The sequence below is a fragment of the Talpa europaea genome, assembly GCF_964194135.1.
Source record: "Talpa europaea genome assembly, chromosome: 1".
NCBI classification, from domain to species: Eukaryota; Metazoa; Chordata; class Mammalia; order Eulipotyphla; family Talpidae; genus Talpa; species Talpa europaea.
The window spans coordinates 47,206,400-47,218,884 of NC_140073.1; the positions used below are offsets into that span (position 1 = coordinate 47,206,400).

Here is a 12,485-nt window from a genome sequence, read left to right on the forward strand (position 1 = left end):
CATCCATGTTGCAAGTATTGCTAGTTTGTTCATTTTTATTGCTGAGTCGTATTCCATTATATGGCTGTATAACGGTTTATCCATTCACTCGTTGAAGAACATTGGGTTGTTTCCAGTTTTTGACAATTATGAATACAACCAATATTAATGTTCACATACAGGTTTTCATGGGATTGTAATTTTTCATTTCTTTTGGTAGTCAAAATGCTAAATCTTATAATAAGTAGGTTTAACTTTTGTAAGAAAACTGTTAAGCTGTTCTCCAGAGTTTCTGTACCATTTTACATTCCCACCAATAGCATATGAGTGTTCTAGCTCCTCCACATCCTCATCAGCACTATTTACTGAAGAGACAACTGGACTGCCTTGTGCCTTTGTGGAATCAATTAACAGTGTGTGTGCAGGTCTGCGTTCCTGATTCTGTTTTATCAATGTGGATGTCTAGTCTCTCACCACTACCTACCTGTCTTTGTGACTGTAGCTTTATAGTAAGTCTCAAGATCAAGTAGTGGATCTTTGTTCTTCTTTTAAAAATGGGTTGGCTATATCTAGTTCTTTCCCTTTTCTCCATGAATTTTAGAATCAGCTTGTCTAGGTCTACAAAAAGTGCTGCAGAGATTTTGATTTGGATTGCATGTCACCTGTCTTATATTTGGAGAGAATCAACAAATTAACAATATTAAATCTTCCCATTCATGAACATAGTGCACCTCTCATTTATTTAGGTCTTCTTTAATTTTTTTCATCAGAATTTTTTCTCATGGGAAAATAGTCTTTCATCATTAAGTGTGATGTAGCTGTAGGGTTTTTGTAGATGCCCTCTTCAGATTAAGGAAATTTTCTGAGGGTTTTTTTTTTTTCTCATTATGAATGGATGTTGGACTTTGCCAAATGACTTTTCTACATCTATTAAAATAATTTAGCTGCACCCCATACATTTAGTTATTTGTGTTTTCATTTAATTCAGGGTATTTTCCTTTTGAACCATTTAGATATGTGCTGCTCAATTTCCAACATCTAAATCATCTTAGATTGGCAATGTTGAATGAATTTACACTTGAGAGTTGGTCCCGTCTTTCTGGCTCTTTGTATGTTGAGTGATTTTAGATTGTTTCCTGGACATTGTGAATATTACATTGTATAGACATTACACAATGTCCTGGTAAAATTCTCTACGGAACAATTTTGTTGTTGTTATTCCAAGAGACAATCAACCAATTTTAGGGCAGTCTCGCCTTCTGGAGGTGGGGGTAGGTCTCATCTCAACACAAAGTCACAAAAGAGAAAACAGAGGGAAATTCATCCCCTGCAGATGACTTCAGTTTTTTCCTCCCCTGCACCATCTGCCTGCTTGTATTTAATTTTCAGCATCATTAGCTAGTTGTGTTTTGTATTTTTTTCCCCAGATTTTTATGTAATCAGTAGGAGAGATAAGCTGTAGTGGGCTTACTCTGTCTGGGGCAGTATTTGAAACTCCTAACCAGTTTATTTGGATTTCCTGGAGTTTTAAAAAGCTCAGAAAAATGGAGTCTGAAAGCACCATGAAGTCACTGACAGCAGGGGGACAGCTCACAGCCAAGAGGCAACAACTAGCCCCTCTCCCATGTTTAGCATCTTGTTTAGATGTCAGGGTACTCCTTCCAAACTGTGGGATCCATGCCAGTATGATTATTTCTATGTTTTGGATGAAAAGACTAAAGAAGAGCCAGTGATTTGCCTATTTGGTTTCAGATCTAACCCCTCACCTTCTGCTCTGTATTTCAGGTCACTGACCACTGCAAACTGCATTTCCCAAGATTCCTCAAAAATTTGCTTTTAATCAGCTCCTGCCAATAGGAGGCACTGGCCTGAGATGGTGGGGTCAGAAAGAGGAGTATTTCTCCCACTTTTTTTGGGCAGCATCCCCAACACCTGTGTTTCTCCTAGGTTCTGGATTCTTCAGATGCCTTCTCCCTCGATGTCCCTGTAGGCTTGTCTGGTTCCTCAGTCTAGTATCACACCCCCCTGCCTTCCCACCCTAGGAGTGCTAGTGCTCTCCTTTTGAACTTCATCACTGGTTAGCTTATCTGGACTGGGGTAGAGCCATTCCACATGGGAGGGGAGTTGAACAAGGGCTCAATGAAGACTCCAAATCTAACTGTCAGTGTCTCCTCCCACTTCCCTTCTCTGGCTGGGTCCACAGGAGCAAACACATCACTTTCTGTCAACAGAAGTGACCCAAGTTGCATGTTATTTTATAGAAATATAAAAAATGTTTTTTGTATACAGTCAGTTTTCTAGGAAAGTCATCTTACATTGGCGGGCATCTTCCTTTTGTGTTAATACAGAACATGGTCTATTAACTTTGCATCTTCCCACCCTACGCATGTGTTTTGTTGGAACAGGTAGTGGGAAGTCCGGGATAACTGAATAACTGCTGAAGACTCAGCAGAGCGGACAATAAGAACTGAAGAAGGGCCAGGGCTGGGGCTGGGCAGGACTCCAGCTGACATGGTCGGTGGTGCCAGAGATGGAAGGGTTGGCCTCACTCAGGAGCAACCTGGGGGTCATCAGATGTTTTGGCAATTTCCCCAAGGCCCTAGGCTGGTAAGCAGCAGAGAAGGAAGGAGAAAGTTCTTGCCAGTTTCCTTGGGAGGGACACATACAAGGAAAGAAATCATCTGGCTCAGACAAGGCCTCATCCTCCAGTCCAGGGCCACTGAGGACAGCTTTTCCTGTTCTCTGCTCTGCCATGAACTTGTGACACAGAAATAAAAGCACAGTCAGCACCTGTGACCAAAGACCTTTATTGGTCTTTTTATTTATGGTTCTTTTTTTCATTTGTCCTGTTAGAGTTGAATAAACTGCAATAACTTATCTGACATAATAAGGAATGCCACAGGAACAACAGAGAAACCTGGTAGGTGACCCAGGAATGAGGGTGTCACAAAGTAACCACTTAACAGAAGGGCCACAGACCTGGAGACCTGTCCCAGCCACCTGCAGCTCCCAACCCCAGGGTGCACCCAAGGCTACATGCCGGGCTGAGCACTGCTCAGTAGGAAGACGCAGCATGCGGTGAGGGGCCCCAGGAGCACGAAAGCTCCCTCACACCTGTTCCCCCAGGGCTCTGCTGACCTGCAGTGGCTGCAGCCCGACCCATGAGGCCCCTCCCTCTCCTTTACACCTCTGTAAGTAACCCCTGTGAGCTGCAGTAACCCCTGCGAGGTGGCACAGCCCGGCACTTGCCTCATCAGACACTTAGGGAGAGTGATGTCAGTGGGCACACTCGACTGGACGTACAATACCAGTTGGCACTTTCTCCCATGCCACATGGCATGCTGTGCCCTGAGCCTCACATGGTGATCTAGAATGCCCTGATGGTTTGGGGGAGGGAGGGTGCTAGGCAGGGTTCTGTGCCAAGGGCTGGCCCAGGTCTCTCCAAAGGGCCTACCCCTCAGTCAGCCCTGGCGAGGAGCCCCGGCAGAGGGCCAGGTTGGCAGGAAGAGAATTCAGGGAACTGCGGTGGGGGACCACCCTTTCTCTTCAGGCACCCACCTGCTGCCCACATCCTGGGTTGTCCGCAACGTGGGAGTAGAATCCTATCAGAATTGCTGGAGCCACCTGCTGCCTAGAAGGTCTCTGGAGGGGATTGGATTTTAGCCATAAAGTCCTCCTCCTCATGTCTTTCATGGAATCTGGACTTGCATGCGTCTGGCTGTACAGACGTAAGGAGGAAGCTCATCACGTTCTCCTCCCATCCCATCGCTCCCGCTGTCATCCCATGGGCCTGGACAGGGAAGTGGGGTGTCACGCTGAAGTGCATGTAAGTCCTGAGTGGGGCTGGGCCTCCTTGCGCCACATCCCCCCACGCTGCACGGACACTCAGGCCCACGTCCTCACTAAGCACCAGGCTCCTGCCCAAGTCAAACCCAGGCCACAGTTTCAGGGTGGGTGGGCTACAAAACCATCAAGTGTGTGTGTGTGTATGTGTGTGTGTGTGTGTTTAAGCAAGTGCTTGGGCCTGGGTCTCTGACCCAAGTTCCAATACAAAGATACTTTGTATTGCAATGCTGGAGCCATTCCAACATGAAAAGCAAGATTAGAACCTGTGCTTGCTGGTCTAAGATCAAACCTCAGGATAGTGGTTTGAAGACGTTATTCTTCAAGAGAAAGTTTGGAGGTGAAGCCCCGAGAGTTGAGACAGATAAAAGCAGAGTTGTTCTGGTGGAAGTGGGAACAGGGGCAAGGCTGGAGACCTAGCCTTTGCCTCCGGCCCCTTCTTCCCACCTCAACAGCCCCTGACAAAGCTCTGTGGAACCCCTGGGTTTCCACAGGACCTGGTTTGAAAACTGTTTTAGCGTGTCTACTGATCTTGGGTCCTGGGGACCTGTGCTTTGACTTCCCTTTCGGGGTGAAGATTTGGGAGAGTGTGATGGGGGGAGGATGCTCCCCCTTCAACTGGCCTCTCTTTGAAGCCACTGTGAAGCCACTGTGCAGTGATCATGCAGAGAAGGGCAGAGGTGGGGCGCCTGCCCCACAGGTGGGCCATTTCAGTCCTGGAGTGAGGGCAAAAGTTATGGAGGCCCAATGCAGGCTTATGCATAGGGGGCAGGAAGGTGGCGTTTGGTTTGGTCCTTGTTGATTTTAAAAAGAAAAACATCAGAACAGCTATAGGTCTATGTCCATGAAACCCTATAAAAGTTCAAGAAGAGAGGGGCCTAATGCCTTCCTCTGGGATGGGTGGAGAATGTCCAGTCTCCAGTTGCTGGCAGGACAGAAGCTGCCTTTGTGGATTGCTGAAGCCATTAGGGGACGGGCCAGCCCAATTCCACTCCTAGGGTAAGAGGGCAAAGAGTTCCTGCTTGGATCCCTTGTAAATGGTACCAGGAGGTGCTGGCAACAGCTTTTTCTCCTAGAGGGGCCCTTACCCTCTGAAGGGAAGGGGCAGGCAATTGCTACACAGCCTCACCTTCAGGCTCTCTGATGTAGTAGTGGTGGCTTCAGACCCCCTGGTCTGAGGACTCTCCCTAACCTGGAATCAGAGCTAAAGCTGCTTGGCCTCTGTGGGGTCTGAGAGATGGGAGCTGTGGGGACCAGCCCGAGGAGGGTCCAGAATGCCACCTCCACCATCAGTGACATGTCCTGTTCCCTCTGTCCTGCTCGCCCTGAGCTTTCCTGAAGAATGTCTGCATTTCCCTCTCAGCGAAGTTGCCAAAGCCTAATTGGCTGCATCTCATTCTGAGGCGACTGAGGAGGCACAAGACCTTGAGACCAGTGGAAGGAGGGCTGAGCTCCAGCAAACATCCTGTGTGACCTCGGGCCGCTTCCCTGCACTCACAGGGCCACAGAGACTCAGCTCTGTCCCCACTTTCATCCTACCTGGGCCTCAGGGCCTCACGGCAGGGGGGGGAAGGGGGTGACTGCTCCACTGAGAGAAACCAAGCTCAGAGGTTGAATGACTTGCTCAAGGGGCGCTGTCGGCTGCTTGGGGACAGCCAGCTGCTTCTCACTGCGCCAGGTTGGAATCAGCTTGTCAGCAGCTCCCTCAGCTGGCCCAACACGCCTGCCTGGGATTGAGGTTAAGGCGGCCAGTGAATTGGAGCCGAGCCCAGGCCTGATCTTCATGAGAACTCTTCTCACTGGGGCTAGAGTGCTGAGGGAGTTTAGATGGCCCTCTGCCTGGCAGATTTTATCTCTGTTCTTCCTTCCCACCTAGACTGCTATCTGTATGGCAGATAGCCACATGGCCCACTGGAAAGTCCCAGGGTGAAGCTGCGTGGTCAGCACATGCCCCCAGCGTGTGCGGAGTCAATACTGTGGGCTGGGGCCTGGGACCTAATGGGGCTCCCCCATGCCCAGATTCATTCCAAGTCTCACCTGACTCCAGACTCCAGAAAGAGGGGCGCTCTGCATGTTTGGGGGCTGCAGGTGGAACGGGGTCTGGAGCCAACCAGAGCTTGGAAAGATGGTCAGGTCTTCCTCTCAGGAAGAGCCTCAGGAAACACTTGGGTCCGAGAGGCCCACTGTGCTGCAGCCATGCTGTGCGGGAGGCACCCAGTCCATCCTGGCAAGGGGGTCGAGATTCCAGCCTCTGTGCCACTCACCACACTGCGTTCTAATGTGGGCTGGATCCACCCAGACGGGGGCGCTGTTCTAATTCACATCAAGGCACTATATGGAGGAGCAGCAGCCAGGGAGCCCTGAAAGCTCGGCCCCACTCTACTCCCCCTGAAACTTTCTCATGGCCACCAACTTCCTGAGACAGGGCCTGGGAAGGACCATCTCTGTGTCTCCAGTGCTTGGCACACAGCAGAGAAGTTGCCAGCTAAGGATGGTCAAATCAAATTCGACTGAACTTGACCACTGCCCTTCTGCAGTCCTGTGTCCAAACTGTAAAAGGCCAGGTGGGACTATGAAGCTTCCTGCAGATGAGGGAATTCCAGTTCCACACTGGGATAAACCCAAAAGGGTGAGTGGAGGAAGCTCAGGAAACCGGCCTGACATCTTCAGTGTGCATGGGTTAGGGATGAGGGAAGAGGTTTGTAGGTGGGATAATCACCCCAATTCCTAAAAGGTCTTGTACAAGCCCCCAAGTTTCGAGAGAAAGACTCCAGAGAGCACATGCTTGCCATGCATTGTTCCAGCACCTCGTCAACTCTGCAGCTGCCCAGAGGCTTGGCTGGATGCCTGGGATACCGGCAGCAAAGACCCCAGGACTGGCCAGGAGAGTGTGGGTGCCCTGAGCTGACCTTGGGTAGTGGTGCTAGGGTGAGTCTTCATGAACTTCAGAAGGGAAAGAGTGGCGTGCAGTACCTCTAGGCACATGAACCCAGTAATTCACCATGGAAATGGCAGCACAGTCTACCCCAGGAGGAGCGAGACTGGAATAACTTGTATAATAAAGTTTTGTTACCTACCTTTGCAGGGCAGAGATACAGGGGTGAAGGAATTGGGGAGTGGTTTCCCTGCCCTGATAATCAGTTTATTTGCTTGGGTATAAAGTAAACCTCAGGAGATCTGCCTCTACAGGGGCTGTGAAATACCACAGGCTCTGGCACAGCCCGCCCTCCCCACCCAAGTCAGCAAATCCAAGCTCTGTCTTTCTGAAATACTCAGACGCTAGGGTTGAGCAGTTCATGCTTGTCATGGCCACAGCTGGACATCTGGTGGCCCCCCCACGGTCCCAAGACAGATGGTCCCCAGGCCTGGGTGGGTGAACTAGGAGCACTCCAAGACTGCCACCTGTGATGTCCAGCGAATCCTCTCTGGAGGCAAACAGATCAAAGACAGTGTCTTTGGCTTGACCCACTAGACCAGAAGCTGGGAGGGTGTTTTGTGATTATCTGGCCAAGCCCTTTGGCTTTCCAAGTGAATAACTGAGGCCCAGAGAGAGAAGGGAAGTTGCCCAAGGTCACACAGTGAATCAGCATCAACGCTTTGTGTCTCATCTGCCAGTCCTGCTGCCCTGGAAACACCCCAAGTCCCAATGACATCAGCAGCAGCCAATGGGTACTGGGTACCCATGATACTGGGAACTACTGCAGGTCATCAACTCCCCCTGAAAATATAGGGTTTCCTTGCTACCCAGCAGCCCCTTCCTGTTTAGGTGAGGACATCTTGATGGACTCTGTCTCCTGGCAAGGTCCCCCTTTGTGGGTTCGGTGGCTTTGGTGCTCTCTCTCTGCCTGTAGGGCCAGCCCAACCAAACCCTGGTGCTCATTCACTCCCGGGCTTGATGCTCCCTCCCTTTCTTCTCTCCATTTTTACAGATAGGACACAACACATGAGATGCCGGGAAGCTAGGATGTTACCGCCTGAGGATACGGAAATAGAAATGAGCTAATTCACACCCCGCTTGCCTTAGACTGGAAACTACTGTAAAAAAGTCAGTTCAGTTGCTTTTCTCCACTGCTGAGGCCTATGAACCTTCACCAATATCACTATTAGACACAGAGAGTATGGGGCAGGGATGGGAGTAGCAGGGGGGAGGTGTTTGGTGGGTCCAAACTGCAAAAAGCTAGACCCTATCCAGTTCTGCCCCTCCCAGCCAGAAGGGGGCGCCTTTCAACATGGTCCTCTTTTAGCTGCCAGCACCGTCAACCCCCAAGGAATGTGCACATCTTCTCAAGCGTCTGGATACTTCCTTCCCATCTATCCAAGCCCTCATGCCCCATCCTCCCCTTTCTGCTGCCCATCCCTATTCAAATTCCAAGGCCAGAACTGAGGTGGCCTTTCTGGGGGTCAGCATGAGAAGGGGGGTGGGACAGAGCAGTGACTGCAGTGAGAGGGGTGAAGGCGGTAGGGGTGGCCCTGTTGGCATGGTGATGTGGGGGCCAACCCTGAGGCCAGAGGTTCACCACCAGGACCTGGAAGACCGCTAGGGCACCCTGGTAGAAACTGGAAGAACAAAGGGGAGGGGGAACCAGAATAGGAAGAAGACGAGAAAGTATCCTAGTGCGTGAGAGTGGACCTGCAGCTGCCCGGAGGAGGGCCGGCCCAGTCTATCTGTCGTTGAGGTGCGGAGAGCAAGTGCCATCCTCCTCCTCCTCTTTGTCATCCTTCATGCCTTTCAGTCTCTGGCGGGCAAAGTCCTCAAACACAATGTCGTCATCACTGGTGGGAGAGACAAGGAAAACGGGGTGTGTTTGCAGGGCAGGAGGAGCAGACTTCCTCAGGGATCAGCTGGCCAGTCCCAGGTGGGATTCAGAGGCTGGCTTCTGGGGCTGCCCCTGGGCAGGAAGCCTGCCAGATGGCACATCTGGATGATCCATGGGCATGGTCACATCTGGACCCCAACCAGATGTGAAAATTCCAGAGGGGGCGTGCGCTTGACTTGCATGCCTAAGGGCTGGGCCCAGTTCTTGAAGAACAGAGGGGGCACAGGAAATGGAGGGAGCAGGGCAGTGGCTCTGGGGTTGGGCTGGAGTGAGAGGAAGAGCTTATTCTCGCTGTGAGAGGTCAGCCACCAGCAGATTCGCAGCACATTCTAAATCCCTCCAAGAAATGCACATGGGTCCACAGGAGACAAGCCCACCCAACCACAGAACTGCCCTCAGGAAGCTTCTGCACAGCAAGGAGTGGGCCTGGCTTCCTGAAGAGAAAAGCTCTAAGGCCCTTTATCTCTTTGTGCAGGGAAGTGTGAGTGAGCATTCTCCCCTGAGGGAGCTTGCATAGGAGGAGTTGGGGTGGGGGGTGAGAGACAAGGGAAGGGGCAACAGGGAGGGAGCCAGGACAGGGTGGGTGGGGGTGTGGGGGCCTGAGTGAGGTTTCAGGACAGAGGACTGCCATCCGAGAACAGAGTGCCCTGCTACCATAAAATGTGTCCACTTAGGCCCACCTAACTCCCCTACCCCACAGAATTCAGCCAGCCCATATGGGGTTTCCTCCTGGGGGCACTTGAGACCTCAGTTCCAGAGATCTCCTGAGGGCACAAGGGAAGGCTGGGTTTGGAACTGGAGGGAGAAAGCTGCTTGGCCCTGGAAGTGGTTCCTGACGCGGGCCCAGATCCTCCCACTCTGGCCGCTGTCCCATGACAGATGGCCTTTGACCGCAGGGAAATCCACAGGGGTCTGCAGGAGTCAAAAGCAACAAGATCCCCAGAACCTTCCCCACCCCACAGCCCGATTCCACTGGTTGGGCGTGGGCAGGGCAGGCAAGCCCCAGCCCAGGGCCACAGAACCAGCCCTGTGAGAGCCGAGCAGGCGCTGTGGATGGACGAACAGACTGACGGACGTGCAAGGACGAGGGAGGAAGACAGACCCCACCAAGGCAGGAGGAAGAGGAACAGGCACGGAGGGTCCTTCAAGTCACATGCAGGCAAGCGGGTTGCTGAAGAGGTGAGCAGAGGCGGCTCTCAGCAGACCGGGTTAGACCAGCTGCTCCTCAGGGGTTACCTATATGCAAATGACACCATTGCCCCCCAACCTTCCCCCACCCCCCAACACCAGACATCTGCAGGCAGGGTTTGGCTTACTTTGTGTCAAGTTCTATGAGATTGGTATCTACTGGAGTCTCGTTGTTCTCTGGAACTAAACACAAGGTGAGCAGAGGCCCACGGGTTAGTGAGTGGGCACAGGTCCCCATTGGGGGCAACTGAGCAAAAACAGAGAGGACAAAGGAAGGGGGCGGGAGGGGGCTCCTGTCTTAGAAATACTCCAAATTGTCTTAAAGGCAGGGAGAAGGGTCCAGGGAGGTCCTGGGTGCCCAGGCTGCCCCAGGTGAACAGAAAAGCCTCCAGGCCCTGCTTCTTCAAGCACGTCTCTGACATGACTGAAAAGAGCATGCACTACTCGCGCTAACTCAGGAAAGCAGCGTCAAGTCTTCACAGGCCTGTGCTTGGGGCATGTTTTACAATGAATGGTGTTTCAGTCTAACTGTGGGAACATCTGTCTTTCTTGGCGGTACATATTATAATATTGTCTCCTTTGACCAAAACAGTCTTAGACTTCATGAAAAATCACCACGGTGGCATCATGTGGAAAAATAATGAGGACGTTGTGTCCAGGACCCACCGTATCCATGCACCCCCTTCCCATGCAAGACAAAGGGCCAGGGGTCTCCCTCCACTCCCAGACTCCCCCCCTCCTCTGTGGAGCACAGTAGCAGACCTGTCTCTCCGGGGAATCAGAGGTAAACAGGAGTGTGAGCCTCACAGATGACCCCGAGGAGTTGGGGTGGGGGGTGACCGTGCACTGAAGACTAACCCAGAGGGAGGTGGGGTGACGAGGAAACATGGCACTTGACGGAAAAGGAGGTCAGCTATTCAGAAACAGCCCCACCCCTAGTGACCCACAGGTTCTGCTCACCTTCTCGATGTGGGGGTTCCTCTTTGGGCTTGGGGTGCATTAGGGTGAACGGTAGTTCCACAGCCACATCGCTGAAACAGAGACCCAGACCAGATGAGCCTCAAGCCCAAACTCAGGCTGTGAGGCCCAAGGGTATGGGGCTGAGGCCCAGGGTTTTGTGGTCAGAGGAGGTAGCTCTGGGCAGCGCGGGAAGTCTGGCCTCGTCCCCAGTTCCGCCCTCTGAGCTTTGTCTCTCTAGCAGTGGCGTAGGAGGCCTCTTCTCCAGACTCCAAAAAGAAAGGGAAACCCCCCCCTTTCCCAAAAAAGATCTCTGGACCCCAATGAGCTGGGAGGAGTGGGGAGGATGGCCCAGGGCAGTGCACACCTGGGGCACAGTGGCTCCTTATCACGTCCAGCTTCCGAGCTGAAACCCCGCCCCACCACAACACATCTTTACTCCACCCCATCTCCCCCTCTCTCTCCCTCTCTGGGCAGTGCCTGTGAACGTGCTTGGGTACCCCTAACCCCACCACCCGAACAACGACCCGAGGACACCACATCCCCAAATTCAAGTGGGATGAGACGCAGGCTGTCTCTAGTGTGCGTAAAACCTTGAATCTAGGCAGGGACAGAGGGTGGGAGTGGTGGGGAGTGGTGTGAGATCCGGAGCGGTGCCACCAGGCAGTCCTCTGACTGGGCCTCTCTCCCCTGGTCACTGACCAACAGGGTAAGAGTAGACACTTGCGTGGTGCTGACTCTATACCAAGGACTATCTTAGAGAAATTCATGTAATCTCCACAACAGCCCCATTATTATACCCAATGACCAGACTGGGAAACTGAGGCATGAGGAGAAAAAGGATCTTACCCAGAGCCACACAGCTATTAATGGGACCCTAAAATCCCAATGGGACAGACCAAGGATTCTGACTCCACCATCACACCCTTAACCACTGTGTGATCACACTCAGAACTGAGCTCTGCTCTCCACCCCACAAAGGAGCCTGTTCCTCGCAGCTTGGGGTAGTGTCACCCTAGGAGCCAGCTGTGAGCACCTCCAGGCACAGGCTCATTTCACCAGCCCTGCTGCCAGCTCCAGTGGAACGAACGACTGGGCAGGGGCACAAGCTGCAACTAGGTCTGTTCCAGCACCTCCTCCCGCCCACAACTCCTTGGCAGGCACCCTACAGCTCCCAGTCTCACTGAGCTCATCTGGAAAATGGGGACATCAGCGCCTGCCTCCGCATCCGGGAGATGATGTAGGTAAAAGCTTTGGTGTCACTGTGAAGCCTACATCTGCCAGAATCATCACTTCCCCTTGGTAGGAACAGGGTGGCTTCATAAGGCTGTTGAAACTATTTGGCTATTTTTTTCTTTTTCTTCCAAAGGGCATTGCTTTTCCATGTTCCCTTGGAAGTGCGAGCTGTCAGAATGGAAGTCGGTAGAAGACAGCTTGCCAAGCTTCAGTAAAGCTACACAGGATGTGAGGAGGCCCGAACGTTCTCCCAGGCCACACCCATCAAGGGCGGGGGCCATCTGAGTCTTCTCCGGAAAACACTCTGTGTAAGTTTGGGCTCAGCACATTTTTACTGAATTATATTGAAATGAAGTGAACTGGATGAATGTCGCCTCTCCAAATGGACTACAAATTTTTGAGATGACCCATCTTGTGGCAGGAGGTGGCAGGGGCACAGGTTACGCTCTGGGGCACGTGCAACTT

At 52.1% G+C, this 12,485-nt stretch overlaps 1 protein-coding gene across 3 annotated transcripts in view; it reads right to left on the reverse strand.

Annotated features, from left to right (window-relative positions):
* Positions 1 to 8,483: 8,483 nt before the first annotated feature.
* ARRB1 (arrestin beta 1) overlaps positions 8,484 to 12,485 on the reverse strand; it is a gene marked incomplete at both ends in the record, with an annotated part of 69,377 nt that continues 65,375 nt past the window's right edge. For all 3 annotated transcript variants that reach the window (XM_084231308.1, XM_084231307.1, XM_084231306.1), the window contains 3 exons: positions 8,484 to 8,595; positions 9,956 to 10,010; positions 10,788 to 10,858. In XM_084231308.1, coding sequence (XP_084087434.1) covers positions 8,484 to 8,595; positions 9,956 to 10,010; positions 10,788 to 10,858 — 238 coding nt within the window. The remainder of the gene's footprint in view (positions 8,596 to 9,955; positions 10,011 to 10,787; positions 10,859 to 12,485) is intronic.